Source organism: Giraffa tippelskirchi, chromosome 6, assembly GCF_054371585.1.
Source record: "Giraffa tippelskirchi isolate mGirTip1 chromosome 6, T2T-mGirTip1v1.2.pri, whole genome shotgun sequence".
Taxonomy (NCBI): Eukaryota; Metazoa; Chordata; class Mammalia; order Artiodactyla; family Giraffidae; genus Giraffa; species Giraffa tippelskirchi.
The window spans coordinates 129,970,904-129,993,685 of NC_137280.1; the positions used below are offsets into that span (position 1 = coordinate 129,970,904).

The 22,782-nt window shown below is 44.6% G+C and overlaps 2 protein-coding genes across 11 annotated transcripts in view; one reads left to right on the forward strand and one right to left on the reverse strand.

The window, feature by feature from the left end:
- GRXCR2 (glutaredoxin and cysteine rich domain containing 2) overlaps positions 1–22,782 on the reverse strand; it is a 221,772-nt gene that overhangs the window by 70,881 nt on the left and 128,109 nt on the right. The window lies entirely within an intron of this gene.
- The window catches only part of SH3RF2 (SH3 domain containing ring finger 2), a 142,207-nt gene continuing 125,655 nt past the window's right edge, over positions 6,231–22,782 (forward strand). For all 3 annotated transcript variants that reach the window (XM_081504984.1, XM_081504983.1, XM_081504985.1), the window contains exons 1-2: positions 6,231–6,348; positions 7,510–7,999. In XM_081504984.1, the coding sequence (XP_081361110.1) occupies positions 7,622–7,999 (378 nt within the window). In that variant the 5' untranslated portion in view covers positions 6,231–6,348; positions 7,510–7,621. The remainder of the gene's footprint in view (positions 6,349–7,509; positions 8,000–22,782) is intronic.

Consider the following 22,782-nt stretch of genomic DNA (forward strand, 5'->3'; position numbering starts at 1 on the left):
GTAATCCATCTAGGTACTGGCAGGGCAAGGATTCAGACTAGGTGACTGCTGGTTCCTACCATTTCTCATGAAATTTAAGGACCATTAATCATCTCTGGGTTTTCCCAGAGGCTCAGCAGTAAAGCATCTGCCTGCAAAGCAGGAGATGCAGGAGACTCGGGTTCACTCCCTGGGTCAGGAGGATCCCCTGGGGGAGGGCATGGTAACCCACTCCAGTATTCTTAACTGGGAAATTCCATGGACAGAGGAGCCTGGCAGGCTATAGTCCATGGGGTAGCAAAGAGTCAGACACACTGAGCACAGTCATCTCGAGAAAATTTGGCATGACTCTTTATCCTTGCCAGGACTTTGGGTCACTGTGGGTCTGGTGATTGCATAGGAATTCCCTAAAGTATATTCCTGACCTGCAGACATCCTTCTGATTAGAAAGGAAATTTCAGTTCAAAAAAAGACAGAACATCTAATAGCCATTCAACCACTGCCATTCTGCTTTCCTACACATTTCCACTCTTGGAAAGATGTTCACTTTTCTCCAATCCTTGAATAGTTCCAAAGGTTTCCCAATACCATTAGAAAACCAAATCACAAGGGCAAATTCAGCATCATGCAAACAGATAATAGAGCTTCATTCAAATATTTAAAACCTATATTCAAATTTATACTAGGTACTAAGGACAGAGAGCTAGGAATTACAAAGCATGAGGTGTGCCAGCAAGAGTCCAGGGATAGTCAACAGTCTTCAAGACCCTCTGATATAATACCTCAGATATCCAGCAACTGAACTCCTTTAATGGACTTATGGATTTGTTTACAAATGATTAGGTTTACGGAAAAGCTCCCAAGACCTCCAAAGGGTTAAGAACAGATCAAATGAAAAGAGCACATCTCTAAAACGATAACTCCAATGAGTAAGCCAATTTGATTGACAAAACTGTCTGTACACCTGTTTCATGATTTAATTTTAAGTTTGAAAGATACTGTCTTAGCCTGAGACAAACACTTGCTTGCTTGAAGGTAATTTATTTGGGAGCAAAGGTTAGGGATGAAAGAGTGATATAGGGAATGAAGGAGAGATGATATGAGGATGCATTATTGCATTCAGTTCAGTTCAGTAGCTAAGTTGTGTCCGAGTCTTTGCGACCCCATGAACCACAGCACGCCAGGCCTCCCCGTCCATCACCAACTCCCGGAGTTTACCCAAACTCATGTCCATCGAGTCAGTGATGCCATCCAGCCATCTCATCCTCTGTCGTTCCCTTCTCCTCCTGCCTCCAATCCTTCCCAGCATCAGAGTCTTTTCCAATGAGTCATCTCTTCGCATGAGGTGGCCAAAGTATTGGAGTTTCAGCTTCAACATCAGTCATTTCAATGAACACCCAGGACTGATCTCCTTTAGGATGGACTGGTTGGATCTCCTTGCAGTCCAAGGGGCTCTCAAGAGTCTTCTTCAACACCACAGTTCAAACGCATCAATTCTTCGGCACTCAGCTTTCCTCACCGTCCAACTCTCACATCCATACATGACTACTGGAAAAACCATAGCCTTGACTAGACGGACCTTTGTTGGCAAAGTAATGTCTCTGCTTTTTAATATGCTGTCTATGTTGGTCATAACTTTCCTTCCAAGGAGTAAGCATCTTTTAATTTTATGCCTGCAATCACCATCTGCAGTGATTCTGGGGCCCCCCAAAAATAAAGTCTGACACTGTTTCCACTGTTTCCCCACCTATTTGCCATGAAGTGATAGGACCAGATGCCATGATCTTAGTTTTCTGAATGTTGAGCTTTAAGCCAACTTTTTCACTCTCCTCTCTCACTTTCATCAAGAGGATTTTTAGTTCCTCTTCACTTTCTGCCATAAGGGTGGTGTCATCTGCATATCTGAGGTTATTGATATTTCTCCCGGCAATCTTGATTCCAGCTTGTGTTTCTTCCAGCCCAGCGTTTCTCATGATGTACTCTGCATATAAGTTAAATAAGCAGGGTGACAATATACAGCCTTGACGTACTCCTTTTCCTATTTGGAACCAGTATGTTGTTCCATGTCCAGTTCTAACTGATGCTTCCTGACCTGCATACAGGTTTCTCAAGAGACAGGTCAGGTAGTCTGGTATTCCCATCTCTTTCAGAATTTTCCACAGTTTATTGTGATCCACACAGTCAAAGGCTTTGGCATAGTCAATAAAGCAGAATAGCCACCCAGTGAGTGAGTGGTATTCATGCCACAGAACCTTCTGAACGTGCATCCTTCACTTCAATCATGTCTGACTCTTTGCAACCCCATGAACTGTAGCCCGTCAGGCTCCTCTGTCCATGGAATTCTCCAGGCAAGAATACTGGAGTGGTTGCTGTGCCCTCCTCCAGGGAATCTTCGCGACCCAAGGAGCGAACCCTCACCTGTTAGATCTCCTGCATCTACAGGCGGTTTCTTTATCACTATTGCCACCTGGGAAGCAGGTGAACCTTCTGAAGAGTCTTATGAAATCTCAGGACTGCTCACTCCAAAGGATGAGAGGAAGAAGCATTTACCATAGATTCACCATTAGTGAAAGGTGGTGCACACTTTTGGATCATGCACTGTGACTAGAGAACAAGTTCCCATGGGTATCCCGTATTGCAACTTCAGAGAAGCACTGGAGCAGGAAGCAGGAGGTACATGTCAGGGTCCTGACAGTGCCAGGTGGCAACCACTTGAATCTGGCAAAACTCCTTAGTATAAGATGTGAGGCGGAGAACAAAGTGACATTCAAGAGGTCTCCAACATAAAACTAATATCAACAGCCCAGATACATTTTTTTTTCCTGGCCACACCATGAGGCATGCAGGATCTCAGTTCTGGATCAAGGATCAAACCTACACCAGTTGTATTAGAAGCGTGGAGTCTTAACCACTGGACCACCAGGGAAGTCCCTGCTTAGACACAATTTTTTAAAAAATTACACCATTCATTCATAAATGCACCCAACAAACATTTATTAAGCATTAACCACATGCCAATGACTATGTTAAGTACAAGAGAAAGAGTAGTTTGTCTATTATAAGTGCTTTGCTCTCTTGGAACTTGCAGTCTATTGGGGGGAATCAAGGATTCAATAAATTATTACAAAAATTACTGAATTACAACTGTGATAACTGTCATGAAGCATAGGATGATAAACTTTCTAGCAATGAGAATCAAGGAAGGCTTCCTGGAGGAAGTGGCATTTAAGCTAAAACTTGCAGAGGAGGAGGTGAAGAAAACAAAGTGTGGGAGTGTAACTAGGAAGAGAGCAACTAGAAAGCAAGTTGCAGGCAGAAAGAAGAAATGTCAACAAATACCCTATGGCAAAAAAACTTAAACTATCCCAAGAAAAAAGAAAAATCCAGTGGGACTGGAGTGGATGAGTGAAGGAGGCAACATGGGGCTAAATCGATGAGTGAGCAGGAACATATCACGTCTGGCCTGACAGGTCAGAAAAAAGATCTCGATTATATCCTAAGGTCAATGGGAATCTACTGAGGGATATTGCACAGGGGAACACTTATGATCAGATTTTTCTTTTAAACATAAATCAAGGTATGCTTGTACATACAAGCAGCAGAAGCTCGTAAATATCACACAGCAGGTATTTAAAAAGAACACAGTCTGTAATCAGTACATAATCGTACAAATATAAACAGGAGTGTTGATGGGGTGAGGGTGATGACCTGAGCCTGGAGTTTGGGAAGCCTTGCAGAGTTCATCTTTTTGTTTGTTTTGGAGGACTGTTGTTCAGTTGATTTGACGCCAGGTTTGCATTTGGGTAAGCCAGGATGAAATCCCCATTGAAAACTCTTCCCCTGCTTCAGAAACTTCAAAAGAAAATTTCTCCTCAAATTTCCACTAAGACTAACCTTGTAGGTGGGCGGTGGTAGGGACCACCTACGGGGTGTGATATGAAAGGTGCTAAAACACCACTCCTGTTCAGTGTAAACTTTGCCCCACACTAGTGTTGGAAATTCTACCATCACCATTTTATTTTGAAGAATTTTTAATTGTTAAATATGGTAGCACTGGATCTATTCTGACTTCCTGAAATGGAGTGTTCTCAGGGATGGGAGAATCTGAAGCTTTTCGAGATGACTGGCTACACAGGAATAGGGAGGGGCATGAGATGGGGTAGGTTACAGGAGGCATTCATAATATTGCGTATATATCTTTACATACACTTATGTAAACATACACGGTGTACTTAGGGAAAATACATAACTTTATAACACAGGGAACAATAATGATAAGGAACCTAGGCCCTGGGATTAGGCCAACCTAGATCACAACCTCTGTGACTCTGGGAAAGCTATAGCATCTGCCTTGTAGGGTGGTTGGCAGGAAAAGGAGATAGTCTGTTCAAAGGCTTAGCACTGCTCTGGGGCATAAATGTTACATTACTTGTCCTTGTGCAAGCATGTGTGTGCCAGTATGTGAAGGTGCAGATGTGGGTATGTAAGAGAGAGAGGATGTCCAAGAACAGGAGAGGGGAGCAGGTAGAGTTCCCACAGGAGTGGCCCTCTCTGCAGGGTGAAAGGACAGCGGCTGCTCACAGAGGAGGCAGATCAGTTTTACCAAGAGGGGACAGCAAAGGGTCTCAAATGGCAAGGGGCTTCCCAATAAGCAAAAAATCTAGAGCGGAAATTAATTGAAGGAGACAGGTAATAGAGTGAGGTGTGGTGGTGTTGAAGCTCCAAACACCCCCCATAAAAGGGAGAGAAAAAAGAATTGAAAGTGATCTCTGAAATTGACACGGATGCAGACTAGGGCTCTGCACTTGGGGGACATATGACTTCATCTGCTTCATCCCTAAGATCGCCCCTGTTTTGAACTTCAAGCATGCTTGCTTTTTCAGAACTGACACAGAAGAACTTTTAAAAACAAACCAATCACCACTATCTGTTTGCTTTCTGCCTGATAAGGAATTGTCAGCCTTATGTCTGAGAGAGAAGACACAGTAAAAGGAGAACTCCCACTATCTAGTCCCAGCTCTGCCCCTAACTCACTGGGCAACTTCAAGGAATCTCCCAACTTCAAGAATCTCTCAGCAGTCTCACTGGCCAAAGAATTTGATTGGTCACTTTAGTCATTATCTTTTGACTTTCCGCTGTCTTAGATGAGGTCCAGCTCAAGTCAACCATCGCTCCTCCTCTTAAAGTTGTATCACCACAGGACATGGTAGTGAAGGCCACAGATCACCTGCCTCTTGCTCACTGTGTCTGCTGGGATGACTTATTTAATGTCTCAGGTCTCTGTTTCCTTCCTCATAAAATGAGGGTAAGAGGCCAGTGTATCGTTAGGTTGATAGAAGGATTAAATGAGTTCATGAAGATAAAATATTTACAACAGTACTTGGCACAGATAAGGGCTACACTACTCTGTTGTTAGGTATTAATGATAAGATTATTATTATTTACTTTATTGGATAACTTTGTAGTGTAGTGTTATAGTATTAAATGAAATACACTATTGATAAATCAAAAAATAGAAGTATAAGCATTATTTGGGGCTATAAAAGGCTCCAGTGGGTAGGGTAAGGGAAGCTGGAATATTACTTTTTCTTTTCACCTTTTTAAATTTATTATTATTATTTGGACCATTCCACATAGCTTGGTGACTTATGGGATTTTAGCTTCCTGACCAGGGGCCAAACCCAGCCCTTGGCAGAAAAAGTTCAAAATTCCAACACTAGACCACCAGGTAATTTCTACTTTTCTTTTTAAAAAGCCCTCCTGTGCTTTGATTTTTCAAGGATGTGTCCGGACTACCACAACACTGTTGTTTTGTTTTGTTAATTTCATAAGATTGAGCAAATAGATTGCTCAAGTCGGTTTCAAATCTCACAGTTCAAGGACTGACTGATTTTATAGAGCAGTACTTTTTAGGTGACCGGTTTATCTTTGTGTTCACAGCTACCTTAATACGTTTGAACTTTTCAGGAAATCCTCATAAAGGTTTGAAATAAACACAATCACCTTGGCATGTTCATAACTTGAGTGTGTTTCAATTTCCGGGAAAGGGCAGAAAATGAGGAAGGGGAAATATAAACTTTGTAAATACTTAACGTTACAATAAATTGACTTGTATTTTGCCCCTTGTAATCTTTTCCCTGAAATCGACTCCCACAAAGGAAGGACCGGTAGCAGAGTGCGAGGGCGCGAAGGACAGAACGGCGGTGAAAGCGTTAACTGGGCTGGGTAAGGCGATCCCTGAAATGAGTTAAGACTCGGGTTAAAGTTTTGAAAACGGCGGCAGCAGCAGCTCCAGGGGAAACGGAAGCCTGGCGGAGGAGCATCGAGGACCGTGCTGAGCTGAACTCAGCCCCGGGTGGCAAGCTCAAGGTTAGTGGCCCCCCGCACACCTCCGCGTGCTGACATTTTTGGAGCTGTTTCAGGAGGCCGGGCGCCTTCTCTCAGCCTGGCGTGTCCTGTCTGCCTGTCTCCACCAGTGGGGCCACCGGCTTGTGCCAACCCTCCTGCTGCGCGTTCCCCTAAGCCCTGGAGCTGAGAGGGACCGAGATCTGTTTGCAAGCCACTTTCCTTAAGGGGGGACTTCTTCTCAGACATCCACTACAAGGATGATTTTCAGACACACACACACACACACACACACACACACACACACACACACACACACACACACACACACACACACACACACACACACACACACACACACACACACACACACACACACCTGTATACGCTGCCCCATCTTGGTTCTTGCAGGCTGTGACCACAATCCCAAATTCCTATCTGCTTCAGTTGAAACTGAGAACAGTTGTCAAAGTAACAAAACAGGCTGTGCAACTTTATCGTATGGGAGGGATAGTGTCTCTGAGGCTAAGATAATCAAGGTGAGAAAGCAAAAAAAAAAGAGAGAGGAACGAAAAGAAAGTAAAAAACTTTCAAGCTCCACAGCCTGGAGTTGAGGCAAAACAATTTTTGAAAATTAGGTTCTCGTAGAAATTGTACATTGCTAGAACAAAATAAAGGGGGAAGATGTACTGTGAAGGACAGAATTCTACAACTATGGGAGATTCCCATACACTTACGTAAAGAGCTTGTTATCAGTGTGATGCACATAACAGATACACTTAAAGAAGGGAAAGAGAGAAAATAGCTTCAGAGAAATTGCATCCTGAGGGGCCTTTCATTTGAGATCCAAACGGACTGTCCGAAGGCTTCATCCTTGGAGCCCTGGCTGGAGGAGACCTGCCCGCCCCAGGTCAGTTCTGTCTCCCCTCTCCCGCCTTGCTCACGGAAAGGCAATGAGTAAGTTAGTCCGGCAAGCAGTCAGAAGCTGTATTGGCTGCTCCCTCGCATCCTCCAGCAGGCAGGAGTCGAGGTCTCTACCTGCTAGCACTGAATCAGTATGAGTCATCTGAAACTTGGGTGCGGAAACAAAGTCCCTGCGAACCGCCTTATGAGGCTCTGCCTCCTGTAGGTGGGATGTATCTCTGAAGGCAGTCACAGTTTTTTCCCTCTTCCTTTCTCCTTCAGACGATCGGGCATCCTGACGCTCTCAAGAAGCCCCGTCTCTGCCCCATTGGCTCAGCTGACCCGATCATGTGGACTCTGCCCCTCCAGGTCAGGAGTGGAGTTTTAAAATAAAATGGATGACGTGACGTTACTTGATCTTCTGGAGTGTCCCGTGTGCCTTGAAAAGCTCGATGTCACCGCCAAAGTTCTCCCTTGCCAGCACACCTTCTGCAAGCCATGTCTCCAGAGGATTTTCAAGGCCCACAAGGAGCTAAGGTGCCCCGAGTGCAGGACCCTGGTGTTCTGCAGCATCGAGGCGCTGCCGGCCAACCTGCTGCTCGTGCGCCTTCTGGACGGCGTGCGGTCCGGACAGGGCTCGGGGAGAGGGGGATCCTTCCGCCGGTCAGGAGTGCTGACCCCGCAGGACGGCAGGAAGAGCAGGACTCATCCCAGAGGTCCGCAGTGCAGTCCTTTCCGGCTGGTGCCTAACGTCAGAATCCACATGGATGGGGTAAGGAAGATCTCATCTGTTCCTTCGTGTTTCCTTGGAGGTTGGGTTTGTATGCGCCAGCAGTTGGGGCTTCTCTTCTTTTAGCTGCGTTTCAAAGAGCCGCTGCCGAGGATTTCCTGAGGATAAGTTTCTGTGGGTGGTGATTGTCGTACTGAGACTCAGTGGAACCCTAAGCCGATTCAGTCCAATCAGGAACTCTTGAAATTCTTAAAGCTACCCAGGTCCTCCCTGCTTCTAGTCCAGAAGGTGGTAGAACATGGAAAGCCTTCTTGATTGTTGATTTATTTATGTGTTTATTTTTGACTGCACTGGGTCTTCCTTGTGGTGTGCAGGCTTCTCATTGAAGTGGCTTCTCTTGTTTGGAAGCGCAGGCTATAGAGCCTGCGCTCAATAGTTGTGGTGCACAGCTTAGTTACTACTGGCATGTGGGATCTTCCAGGACCAGGGATGGAACCCGTGTCCCCTGAATTGGCAGGTGGATTCTTAACCACTGGACCACCCGGGAAGTCCTTTAATTATATTCTTGGTCTTTCATTTCTGCTGTTCTGAGGCCAAACCAGGGCATGGGAAATGCACAGAGGATGAGAAAAAGAAAAACAAATCCAACTGCTTGTTGCTTTTGAGATCTCAGAGAAGTTACTTAAGTCAGGTTTTGTTTGCATTTTACCCAAATCCATCTTTCCACTCCCAGTCATAAAGTGCCAGGATGACAGTGCTCATTCACAATCACTCAAAGTTATCAAGACACTGGACACACAAAGTTCAGTTGGGAAGGAAGCATATATGTGGGTGGAAAGGCTGGGCTGTAAAGTACAACCGACATGTACAGGAGCCCTGAAGATGTGTCTTTACTTTACAAAATGAATAAAGCATACAGAAAATGCACATCAGAGCCTGCCATGAAAAATGAAGCACCCCAGGCGAGCCACAGGAGATCACCCAGTAATGCATTTTGTGTTTGGACAACATGAATCGTCATGTCCAGCCCTGTGGGGACATCCTCGGGACTTTATGTGACCTGCCTGTGAGCCTCATTCTGGGAAGCTGGGGAAGGGGATAACTCGAGAGAAGATCGTGGTCCTTGTGGCTCCAGGAGGATTATTGGTTGTCACCCCCAGAGTCAGTGTGTCCAAGTGGGCATGGCACGCCATGGCCTGAGTGGTTGGCATACTCAGAAATTCTGTGAAGTGCCACATAAAGCAAACTTTAACCCTGGCAGCTAACCACGACTTTAACCATGACTCCCGGCTGTGAAGAGTAGCAGAGGGTGGGAGGGTCTTCCCTGGACTCCTTCCCAACAAAGGAGAATAGGCTCGGGTGTGCATTCAGGACAAGTTTCTAAAATACTCTTCTCAACAGCCTATTACTCTTTGGGCTCCCTGCACCCTTAAGCCACCCATGCAGCAGGGTAGTGTGGAAACTTTCCAAAAGGAGAGCAGGAAGAAACCGGGCATCTGTGTGATTTCTTCCCAGCAGACTTTTTATTGCCATTGTTCCTGTGTGTGAGAACACATTCCACAAAAGGGCTTGGCGCCTTCCTTTAAGGCTCCTTATTAGCCCTAGGTCTAGTCATCAATCGGAATCCACAGGCTTGGAAAAGGAGGGGTAGGGGAGCCAGCTTTCTCGGGCAGGCTGTGTTTACAGAGCATCAGGCTGTATCTCGGGTCAGCAGATCTCCCTTTGAATTCCTAAGACCCAGCAACCTCTCTTCTTCCTCACCCTGCAAAGTCTGACTTGCCTCCCCGCAGGGCTGAGTATCATCCATCACTCAGAGAGAAGGCAAGTCCTCTATCACCTTCGCATATTTTTGTTCATGCTTTCATCTTTTTGATGTGGCTATGTTGCTAAGAAAAGGTAGCAACAGATGGATCCACAGCTACCTACTTTTTGAACCACAGAGAATTCCCAGGTCCCTCCTGGCATGGGGAGCTATAGGAACTAGAGCTCTTATTCTCTTATAGGAATAAGAGACAGCCAGTAAGATCCTGTGTGTCCCTGGAAGTCTTTCACGAGGACCTGTCACTTTAGACCAACGGCCGGTGACGGGGTTGTGCCCATCCTCCGAGCTGCACTGGACCGAGTCCTGCCATGAGGCTAAAACAAACCAAGCTGTTGAGGGCACCTGCTTTCCAGCAGCACCTGGTTTAGTGAAGATGCTCTATGAGAGGGTAGAGCTCGGGGCCACTCCACACCCTCACCCATTTCCTCCTTTTCCTGAGCCCACCTTTCTCCATGTGGCTCATCTCATCCCTTTTAACGCTCTCATTGGGGATGTGAACAAACTATTCCTGGACATAAATACAGCTATAATTCTGCATCCTGTTCTACTCCCCCTAAATCTAGCTGCCTTTCCTGAAGTGTGAAAGCAATGGTGCATCCCTGGGTTCAGACAGTTGCAGATTATCTGAGAGTCTACACACTGTTCTGAGAGGCGGAGGTGTGGCCTTACATCTTCAGTCAAACCCTCATCAAGCTACTTGCCCTCTTGGCCTCAGTCTACCCAACCCAGTCAACTCTTAATAATACTCGCTACCTCTCTTGCTCCAGGATAGTGTAAACATTATCTTTACAACATACTCATATCACCTTAGAAAACCTATGCTGGGTAAATGCAAAGCATCATCATTATAATTCATTTAAACTGACTATATGACTGTGGGCAAGCCACTTCAGCTTGCTGGGTCTCAATTTAAAATTCTGTAAAATGGGAAAATGTATTATAAGAGTAGAGAGCCATGGTGAGGCTTAACTAATGAGTGTTTTCAAGGCATTTTGAGATCCTTAGATGAAAGGCATTTGGAAGATCGTTATCATAGTAAACATTATTATTGACTGTTTATTGTGCCCTGTTGTGCATGAGACATTCTACAAAACACAGCAGGAGTGATAGTCCTTGCAGGAGAGTGTAATAGGTGTTATTATTGAACTTGAGTCTACAAGGAGTCCAGGCCAGTATAATACTAAGTATAAAGTACTCTACTGATAGGGCATAAACAACCTGTTGTCACAGGGTACCATTTTGCAAAATACCCCTTCCAGAGGACTCAGTGTTAAGGTGGCATTCTCAAAGAGTTCATTTAATTTCCTGTTCAGGAGCTTTTTAAGTCCTAAGTCTGTTCTGCTCACCTTGCCTCATCTAAAAACAAGCTCATCAAGGTCTTTCTGTTGGTTCCAAGAGGTCTGGTACTTTCTGTGCTAGCCAGTATGCCAGGGTGGAACCAAGAGCCACACTTCATAGTGCCAACCCAAGAGAGAAAAAAAAAAATAGTCCATTGTGCCTACCTGTCTAAAACCCTCCCAAGCCAGGTGTGTAAAAAGAAAACTTGAGAAATGGCTATAGGTTTCTACAGCATGCAATTATTTCAAGCCAACAGGTAAGATCAACAGACTCCCGGAGGACCCATGTCAGTGCTGATGTCATTGGTTCTTATTCCTTCCCATATTGTGGCCGAGCCAAAGGAACTCTGCAAGTCTTCAAGAAGATTATGGGCTTCTGAATTGCTGATCACTCTTCCTCCTTCCTCCACTACCCTTTAATAATATTTCTGATTTAGAACAGGCAGGAAAGCAGTGAAGCTAAAAACTTGCAAAGTTAGGCTTTGAAAAAGCCAGAATTCAGATTCTGATTCTGCCTCTCGATAGTTGCATACTTTGGATGAACCTCAGGGCCAGCCTCCAATTCCTCTTCTGTAACCTGGAGATAATAGCAGTACCTACCTCTGAGGGTTGTTGGGGATAAATAAATGAAACAATTCATGTCACTTAGCTCGTAGCACTGTGATCGGTTCATATTACGTGCTCAATAAATTTAGCTGGTATTGTTATTGTTATTAAAGCAACTCAAGACTTGCCAGGCTAAATTATGCACCATCTCTCTTGTTAATCAAGTGTACCCCAGAGATGGCCCTTGGTACCCTGATTTTTGGCTGGTATGTGTGTCTCCAAAGGATGTGAGGCCATAAATCAGGTGTGTGATTCCTCCCAGCATGCGCTGGCTTGGCAGCTCATTTGCAAGACCCTTTAGGAGCTAGGAATGGAGTCTAGAAGAAAATAATGCTAGCCAGCTTCTCTTCCCCAAATGGTGAGCTCAGCAAAACACTGTACACAGAGCAACAACCTGGCCTACCTTCCCAGCATTACCAATGCCTCATTAGCATCTGTCTTTCCTTTTCCCTGCATCTTTCTATCCCCAACACAAATGTTGCCGCCCTGGGTCTTGCAGGGCCAGACTCTCTCCCTTCTTTGTTAAACATCATGCCAACCACACACATTCCTATCTTGCTCGCCCTACCTCAGTGAGAACACACCTGCCACCTCCAGCACACAGACCAGGTGGCTGTGTCCTTGAAACTTCTTCAGCTGGTGTGGCAAGCAGCTGAGATGAAAAAATGAGGTCAGAAGGCACAGGGGGGAATTGAGGCTGGGGAGAAACCAAAAGGCATCCAGGCCCTTTCCTGGGTCTCAGCTGCTGTGTCCTACAGCAGTGCAGTGACACACGTGGTCATCTCTGCTAAATTTGCAAGGCGGTTAAAACCATCCCAAGCCCCTGAAGACAGCAGGCAGATGGCACTGGGTCAGCGAGGCCTGGATGTGGCAAGTGGAGGAGCCAAGTTTGAGAACTCAGGAGACCCAGATAGTTCTCCAGCTCCTCCCACCTTTGCAAACCTTCTACAAAACCATATGGCTCCAAACTGACTTGACCCCCAACCTCTGTCGATATACCACCTTCTTAGTTACAGTCCTCCCCATTTCACTAAGGACTGTGGTCAAACAGAGCTGAGTTTGTGCTGGTATTCAATTACTTTTGAGCTGTGAGGCCTCAGGCAAATCACTTAACCTCTCTGATCCCCAGTTTCCATATTTGTGCAATGGTGATATTAATGGTGTACCTATGTCATAAGGTTACAATGAGATGATGTATGTAAAATGCTTAGTATACTATGGTAAATGTTAAGTAACAAAACAGTAACAATAGAGGACAAGTTTGGAGGATTGGATTTGGAGCTCTTTGTACCCACACATAAACATACAGAGACCTCTGTTCAAAAATTAAGCAAAGGGGATAACAAAAGAAAAAGGGGTTCATGAAAAGACAAAACTAGGGACTTCCCTAGTGGTCTAGTCGTTAAGACTCCATGCTCCCAATGCAGGTGGCATGGGTTCGATCCCTGGTTGGAGAGCTAAGATCCCACATGCCAAGTGGTGTAGCCCAAAAACAAAGGGACAAAACTACAGTGATGAAAAAGTGTGGTTTTCAGTGGTGACCAGGGGTTATGGGTTGGGAGGGGATTTATAAAGGATAGCGTGAGGGAATTTTATGGGATGAAGGGACTATCCTGTATCCTGTTTGTGGTGACAGTTAAATGAATCTATATATGTGTTAACATTCATATGAATATATGCCAAGAGGGGAAGAAGTCAATTTCACTGTATGACAATGTTTAAAATAATATTTTTAAAAATGAAAGGAAGCTCTTGTACATTTTTTTGAGTCTCTTCCTGATTTTCACCCGGCCCGCTCTGATGTCCCCTCATGTCTGTGAGTATTGGGTCAGTGCTATTTTGGAGAAAGATTTTGCCATCATTTAAGTAATCAGGGTAGTTCCTGCAGGTGGGCTTCTCTCTGTTTTGGCAACCTATTCTGTTAACTGCTTCAGTTTTCTCATGAGTTAGAGGTACCTGGCCAGTAGACAAACAGCAGCACATCCCCAGATGGAGATGGCCCAAGCAGATGGCTGGGGCAGAAGGTTCTCCTTACTCAACCTCAATTATCCATCATGTGCATTGGGGCGTGTCACCTAAGGGATTAGTCCATGCATATTTTGTGTTGTTTCGATGCCTCTTAGGAAAGGTTGTCTGCCCACGTGTCCCTTCATACTATGAAGAGATCATGGAACAAGGGAAAGTGCTTGTTCAGCCCTTGACATGCAAAGAGCATCCCCATTTATCTCACTCCAGACGCCACTGCATAGCTTTTGGCTGAGCAGGGACCAGCTCAAATATGGTTCTCTTCAATCTCAATGTCTTCCCCCTTTTTCATTTATTTAATTTATTTTTCTTATTTTATTTTGCCTGATCTGGGTCTTTGTTGAGGTGTGCAGGCTCTTCATTGGGCACGCAGGATTTCTCTAAGTTGCATCGCGCAGGGGCTTTTTTTGCTACCGAGCATGGGCTCTAGAACACCCAGGTCAGTAGGCGTGGTGCTCAGGCTTAGCTGCCCTGTGGCATATGGGATTTTAGTTCCTGGACCAAGGATCAAACCTGTGTCCCCTGCATTGTAAGGCAGATTCTCAACCACTGGACCACCAGGGAAGTTCCTCTTTCTCATTTTCGAATCTATGCTTATGTGTTAGACCTGTCTTTGACAAATTGTATTATGTAAGTGATTAATGGAGATTCCATAAAGCTCCAGAGTCAAAGAAACCTGAGGTTGAAAGAGTTAAACCTTTTTTCTTTGCTGCAGGACTTTTCCGTACTGTTAGTACTAAAGAATGGTGAATCTCTAAGTAGCAGACAATGATAAGAAACGTTTCCCAAATTCCTGTGACAGTGATAACCCTAACACTTTTATTAGTGCCTTGAGTTATATTAATTAGCCACAGAACAAATTTTGGGAAATGTTGTCTCATACTAATGCAGAGATAGCTGAGCCCTCAAAGAGAATCCCTATTATAATTAGAGACTACTGATGCATTCCAAGAAGGGTTGTAGGCAAGTTTTTGTCATTAGAAGATATTTTTGGAAAACTGTTTGAAACTTGCTACCACCTCTTTCTGCAGTGTTTATTTAGCTTCTATCATTTTATTTTTTGGTCATGCCACATATCATACAGGGTCTTAGTTCCCCCACCAGGGATCAAACCCATATCCCTTGCATTGGAAGTACAGAATCTTAACTACTAGACCACCAACAAAGTCCCCTAGCTTCTGTCAGTAGTCAGCCATAGGTACTTTGGGAATCTACACGACAAAATAAAGATTCTACCTTCCCGGTGTTTACTGTCTGATGGTAAAACCAACTAATTAGATATGTGTATTAAGCATATGTGTATAAATACATACATACATATCCCTGATTTAAAGATATTACCTATTAAAAGATACATTATTTAGTTATAGCCCTAAAGGGAATAAAAAAAGCACTACTATGTTAGATGTTCACTGTAAGATACATCCAATTTTAGAAATGTTAAGATATGAAAAAAGGACTGTCTTACTGAAGAGTACATATTGTCTGATTCCATTTATATAAAATTCCAGAAATGGCAAACTACAGTGCTTTTTGGGTAATGCAAATGTTTTATGTGGTGTTATATAGGTTTGTCTAAATTCATCAAATCGTACACTTAAAAAGAGTACATTTTTGGTATATAAATTATAACCCAATAAAGTGATTAAGGCAAAGAAGTCTTAGACTCAAAAGATAATGATTTGTGAAAATGTCAGATGAGGACGTGGTTCAGTTTAAGGGAAATGAAGTTTGGCTAAAAAAAGAAACTTCCTTTAAAAAAATGGGCATTTTAATAGTTAGGAAGGACACAGTCAGGGAATGAAAAGGCAGGGTCTAGTCTGGGCACGTGGGGGCTAGGAAAGGTGGGATATCTTGAACAGAATGGAAATTGGAAGAGAGGGAGAAAGAGATGGAGAGGAGTTGGCGTGACTGGTTATCTGCTTCAAAACCACCACTAGGAAGGCACATGTCAATTACTCTGTAATAAAGTCTCTCTGTGTCTGCTTCCATATCATCACGTGGCCTATGGGTTATATCTACCTAATGGATTCAGAGCAGCCAAACAAGATATCTCCGCTCTGAACAGATGGCCAAGCTCCCTGGGTAAACTGAGGAGCAGTTTCCACTTCACTGGCAGACAGACCACTCTTTTTCATTGAAATGGTCAGGTTACCTGACAACCCCAGCATGCAGGAACGCTAGCCAGCACATCCACAGCAAGGGGTAGAACACAGGGCAGGGAAAGACAAGTCTATTCGTCATGAGCTGCCTCCTGCAACTTGGGTCTGTGTCAGGCGCCAGGGTCACACTGTTCCCGATGCCTGGCTCAGAAGCCAGGGCATTCAACAGACTGCTTCTAAGTGCCTGCTACGTGCCAGGCTCCATCTTGAAAGCTCACACCATTGAGAGCTCATAGCAGGAATGCTCATGGGCTCAGACTCCAGGACTCAAATAGCAGCTGAGTTCACTTTAGATCTCTGTCATTTTTCCAATCTTTTATCCAAGCACCAGCACAACAGGCAACTTGTCCTGGGTCTGGGTCTCAGCACCATGCTTGGAGCACACACCTGCAGCCTGGCCCAGATTAGGAACCCTCAAATGTTTTTTGAATTAATGAATGAACACATTCACGTTTTTGGTAGACTTTATGGAGTCATGCGGAGAAGGCAATGGCACCCCACTCCAGTACTCTTGCCTGGAAAAGCCCATGGACGGAGGAGCCTGGTGGGCTGCAGTCCATGGGGTCCCTACGAGTCGGACATGACTGAGCGACTTCACTTTCACTTTTCACTTTCATGCACTGGAGAAGGCAATGGCAGCCCACTCCAGTGTTCTTGCCTGGAGAATCCCAGGGACGGGGGAGCCTGGTGGGCTGCCGTCTATGGGGGCGCACAGAGTTGGACATGACTGAAGCGACTTAGCAGCAGCAGCATGGAGTCATGGAATAATAACCCCTCATAATGTGGAAATGAACTCTTCCTGAATTGAGCCATGACAAACCTCTATGAGGAATGAGCAGCATATTATATTAGGCATAAAGCCATGTGGTGGATGAAATATTCTGGAGGTGAATCACCTTATTAAATACCTTTTGGGGTGACAGACAGTACTTCCCAGAAAACTTAGTGGGCCAAGTTCAAAGCCACTTAGCTCATGAATTGTTAACCATAAGAAGATAGGAAATGTGTCTCCATATATGACCAAATTCCTGTGTCGGAATCCACAAACGCTATGTACTCCTCTGATGGTGGGAAAAATAGTCACAGTGAGTTAATTTACACTTAGCCCCAGTGACAGAAAGGACGAAGCATCAGAAGAATTTGCCAGCAAATTATGTGCTAAACTGGCCTGGCCTCCTCCATGAAGGAAGACAGCATTTCAGGTAGGAGCATGGCTCCTGCACCTCTCAGGCTGACAAACCTATGTCACACATGTATATAATATATAGAACATAAAATTGGCATTTTTAGTCATTTTTGTGTGTATGGGGCAGTCACATTAAGTATATTTACATTGTTGTGCACCCATCACCACTATCCATCCATCTCCAGAACTTTTCATCATCCCATACTGAAATTCTGTACCAATTAATAGCTCCTCATTGCCTCCTGGTGTGTATGTGTACCTGTGTATATGTGTGTGTGTAGATAGATAGACAAATATTCATATGTATATTTTTAAACTTCTTTCTGGGTAAGAGGAATAAGTCTTTTTGTATCATTTTTTAAATATATATTCTAATTTTCTGCTGCTTCTGACCTTAGACTTCCAATGAGATAAGCAAACAAGATAATGCTGTGATTCAGAACCAAGGCTCTTCATTCATGTGTACTGGCTGTATGCTTCCGGTCAAGTTATTTAGTAACTCTGAGCATCATTGCTACAAGATGAAACTAGGGAACTTAGCTTCTGACCTTAGACTTCCAATGAGATAAGCAAACAAGATAATGCTGTGATTCAGAACCAAGGCTCTTCATTCATGTGTACTGGCTGTATGCTTCCGGTCAAGTTATTTAGTAACTCTGAGCATCATTGCTACAAGATGAAATTAGGGAACTTAGCTCCTAGGGTTCTTGGGAGGATTTAGTCTAGCAATTCTTGTCAAGTGCTTAGCACAGGGTCTAGACAAGGTAAGCTCCTACTAAGGGTGAGCTGTCTGCTCGCACTCACCCAGGTAGGTTAACTTATAAAGCACTGCCATGCTTATTGTGGTCAGCCTGCTATTTTACTGCATTGAAGACATGGGGGTAACAGTGATCGTGGCTTCATTTGGAGGATAAGTCAAGACAATTCTTGTAAAGTTCTTACCACAAGGCGTGACACATACTACTTCTTGATAATAATTGTGAGGCATTATTATTATTTCCTATGCCTCATTCAATCAGCAAGCGTATACAGGATGCCTTTTATGAGTAAGATCCAATGCCAGGCTCTAGTGAAGAACAAAAGCAAATAATATATGATTCTTATTAACATGTACACATGGAAGAGACCCAGGAAAACTGAGTAATTCACCAAAATGGCTGAAACCCTGCCTTAAAGAGCTCATGGACTTTTGGGAGGCAGACACATAAGGTAATAATTACAAGGCAGGTAATAAGTGTTAAAACAAAGGACTTACTGTGTCAGGCACTGAGTAAAGCACTCTTTACTACAGAATCTACAGAATCTCATTTAACTCTACAACTCTGAGATGACTGCTACCATTTTGTCTACTTCACAAATAAGAGGTTTGTGCTCAAGAAGAGTTCATATAAGAAAATACAATGGGAGAAAATGGCTGCAGATCAAAATTGAGCATTCCTGTATTTGTGTTCAGGGCAGTTGTTGAGGTTGCATTTTATTTTAGTTTTTTAATGCAGCTTGTTGTCTAGTCGCTCAGTCATGTCCGACTCTCTGTGATCCCATGGACTGTAGCCCACCAGGGCCCTATGTTCATGGGATTCTCCAGGCAAGAATACTGGAGTGGGTTGCCATTTCCTTCTCCAGGGGATCTTCCTGACCCATGGATTGAACCCGCATCTCTTGCATTGGAAGGCGGATTCTTTACCACTGAGCCACCAGGGAAGACCTAAATGCAGCTAGTCTTTTTTTTTTTTTTTAATTTATTTCTTTATTTGGCTGCACTGGGTCTTAGTTGTGGCACTTGGGATCTTTAGCTGCTGCATGCGAACACTTTAGATGTGGCATGTGGGGTCTAGTTCCCTGACCAGGGATTGAACTCCAGACTCTGCATTGGGAGTGTAGAGTCTTAGCCACTGGACCACCAGGGAAGTCCCTGCAGCTAGTCTTATTCTTGACCATTCACAGCAACCCATGACACTGAGGACTGCAAACCTCAAAATACATTGAGAGGCATGTACACTGGGTGGTGAGTCCTGGCATCGTGGTCCCCACACCGCTGGTTTGAAAAAATATGCCTTTTGGCTGCCATTCACACTCACAACATGGAAAGCCAAGAGGATCGATGAGAGAGCTTGGATTATTCACTGTTAACCTTCCCTGAGAAGCTAAGAGGAAAACCTTAGCCACAAAAGGAGAAATACGGCAAATATTTCCCAAGGTACCTGACACAAATCACCCCCATTTAAGGGTATCAGCCACCTGCCAGTGTTGGAGAAGACAAGTGTGGAACCACTTGCCTAACTGGGAAATTGGTCCACATAGCCGGTTGTAGCCCATCCTCCCATCTCAATGTCCCCTTCGCTCCTCCAGGACGTCAGCCCTCTGTCCCAAATCCCAAGCCAGTCAGCTGCGGTTCCTCCTCAGGCTCTCAGAGGCTACCCTCCAGCCTCCCAGCTCCTGAGGTTAAGGGAGTGTCTTGTCTTCTCTGTACCCAGAAGACTGCCTGAAATGCAAGCAGCATTCAATAAATATTGAAGTACTGAATGTGTAGTGTTGGTGATAATGCAAAAAACTGCAGTTAGATTCAGCATCTTCAAGGCCCTGGTGTTTTCCCCTGGGATAAGAGGAAAGGAGATATCCCTGCTATCTCATCCCCTGGATCCCTTTCAGCCTCTGTCTTATTGACCAGGCTTTCTTAACTCAAGGAAATGACGTGTAAGTGCTTGCAGGGGATTCAGAGGTGAAAAAAAGAAGTCAGACCAGTATGGAGCCAGATAGACAGAACACCAAAACTGGCAGTTGCATTCCTCTGAGCAGGTTGTCCTGGTTTTGCAGAATTAAGGATGATATCGCCACACACATGCAAAGTCGCTTCAGTCGTGTCCGATTCTGCGCGACCCCATAGACGGCAGCCCACCAGGCTCCGCCGTCCCTGGGATTCTCCAGGCAAGAACACTGGAGTGGGTTGCCATTTCCTATGCCACACACATAGGAGTATTTTAATTGGTTGCCAAGGCGATGCGGCAGAGTCAGTGGGCATGGAGCAGGAATAGATCTCTGCAGAGCTGTGCTCAGGAAGGGTGCTTGGCTGTGACATTAACGAGCTGCCTGGATAGGAGAAAGGCAGGGCTGCCATAAATCTTATTTGGGGCTTTTCTTCAGTCTATGGAAATGGCAGAGAAAGGGAGGGGCAAAAGAGAAACCTTCTCTTTCTGGCCCTCTGGGGAAGCAGGAGAGGTAATCTTCTGTATTTCAAGTTTCTCTTTGGAGTGGTGAACTTTTGTGGATGAGGGAAATCCAAGGAGATTGGTTGCATGCTGGAAGGAAGAAGGAATGGGATGCTTGAAGAACAGAAGACAAAGGCACGAAGGCAGTGTTTTCTTCTTCTTGAGAGGTCATAAAAAGGACCCAGGATGCAGGAGCCTGCATTTTCACAAAAAGAACACTTTCCATCTACTCCTTTTACTTCCCTTTGTGTGATAAGGAAAAGAATTTGCTACTAAATACACTTCTTTTGGGGGCTTCCCAGGTGGCACTAGAGGTAAAATACCTGCCTGCGAATACAGGAGACATAGGAGACACAGGTTTGATCCCTGGTTGGGAAGATCCCCTGGGGAAGGCATGGCACCCACTCCAGCATTCTTGCCTAGGAAATCCCAGGCACAGAGGAGCCTGGCTGGCTACAGACCATGGGGTCACAGAGTCGGACATGACTGAAACAACTTAGCATGTACGCATGTTTCTGTTTATTTTTTTGTTTTCTTAAGTTTTTGAATAACTAAGTTTTTTTTTTTCCCACAATCATAGAACTTTGTGGTTGAGGCAGGTCCTGGGTTTTCTAACTTCTCTGTTCTACTTGCTGTCCCACGGCCTAGAGAATCAGGCAAATTCCATCACATGGAATGCTTGTCCTGATGGCTTGGGCAAGGAGGGTGAGACTAGAAGAGAGAGAAGCCAGAGGGGAAGTGGACATTTCTCATTAGCACCTTAATAACTTTGACCATCATGTAACACACACCATGTGCCAGACACTGTGAAATAAGTATGGTTTTCTTGAATTCTCCCAACAACCTCTGGAAGTCCATGATGTTTTCTCATTTTACAGATGAAGGAAGAGACAGGATTTGAACCAGGTTTGCCTACATCCAATGACTGGGCTCTTAACAAGATCGGTTAGGGTGTCCAGAACAAGTATGGTGCTCCCTTGGCACCCCAGGGAGCCCTGCACCATCTGCCATTGCCAGTCACTTTCTGTTGGCACCAACACCACCATTCTAATGTGGTTGATTGCCTTCCAGAGTACGAGGTAATCTCTAACCAATCCAGCTCCATATGCATGATGTGCTGTGTCTTAACTGGATGCCACTTGGTCATAAATTGAAGGGTTTAAGTAGTAGAAATGAGTCTAAGTGGGGGAATAGAGAGGGAGACAAGAGAGGAGGAAATAGAGTCAGAGAAAAGAGAAAGGTAGGGATAGAGAAAGGCAGAAAAGGCACATGGGAGATGCAGACAGGGGCAACAAAAACCAGGGAGGAAGGAGGAGGAAAGGGAGAAACTGATCAAGGAAACAAGTGTGTGGGAGTAGTGGGGGTGGGGGGGAGCAGCCCTGGGGAGATATGTTATCAGGAGACATGTCAGGCCTTGATCCAAAGCTGGTCTGCTTTTCTCGAAGTTAAACAGAGTTAGAACAAAATATTTATGCTCCATTCCTTTCAGAAACCTGTCATCAGGACAGGCAAAATGGTCTATTATAGGTGGGGAAAAATAGAACCTGAAATTCAGGAAAGTCACCTTTTAATCCTGGCTTAGTTGAGAACCAGCCCTGTGACATGAAATGTATCTGAGTGCTTAGTAAATGTTAGCAGTTACTATGGTTAAAGAAAAAGTCAGATTCTCTGAGTCTCTGAATTCAACTGTATCAAAGATTTTACAGAATATGGAAATGATTCAGAAGTATTTGCATTTGTGTTTTAAAGGAAAAGAGGCATAAATTTCCCCCTTTTCAAGGCTTCTCTGGTGGTTCAGTGGTGAAGAATCCACCTGCTGATGCCAGAAGTCCAGGTTCAATCCCTGGGGCAGGAAGATCCCCTGGAGAAAGAAACGGCAACTCACTCCAATACTGTTGCCTGGGAAATCTCCTGGACAGAGGAGCCTGGTGGGCTACAGTCCATGGGGTTGCAAAAGAGTTGGACACAACTTGCATGTTGTTGCAAGTGGCAAAATTTCATTCTTTTTCATGGCTGAATAATATTCCAGTGTATGTATGTATACCACATCTTCTTCATTCATTCACCTGTTGATGGGCACTTGGGTTGCTTCCATATCTTGGCAAGTGTAAATAGTGCTGCTGTGAATATTGGGGTGCATGTATCTTTTCAAATTAGAGGTTTTGGTATTTTTCACATGTATACCCAGGAATGGAATTGCTGCATCTTGTGGTAGTTCTATTTTCAGGTTCTTGAGGAACCTTCATACTGTTCTCCACAGTGGCTACACAAATTTACATTCCTACATGTTGGTGATTTTTGTTATTGTTTAGTATTATTGCCCCTGTCTGTGCATAGTTGTCCATCTTATCCTACTGAGAGCACCTGGTCCAGGATCCAGTTGCCTTTTGCTTAAACTATCTAAAAAATGAGCTGCTGCTGCTGCTGCTAAGTCGCTTCAGTCGTGTCCAACTCTGTGCAACCCCACAGACGGCAGCCCAC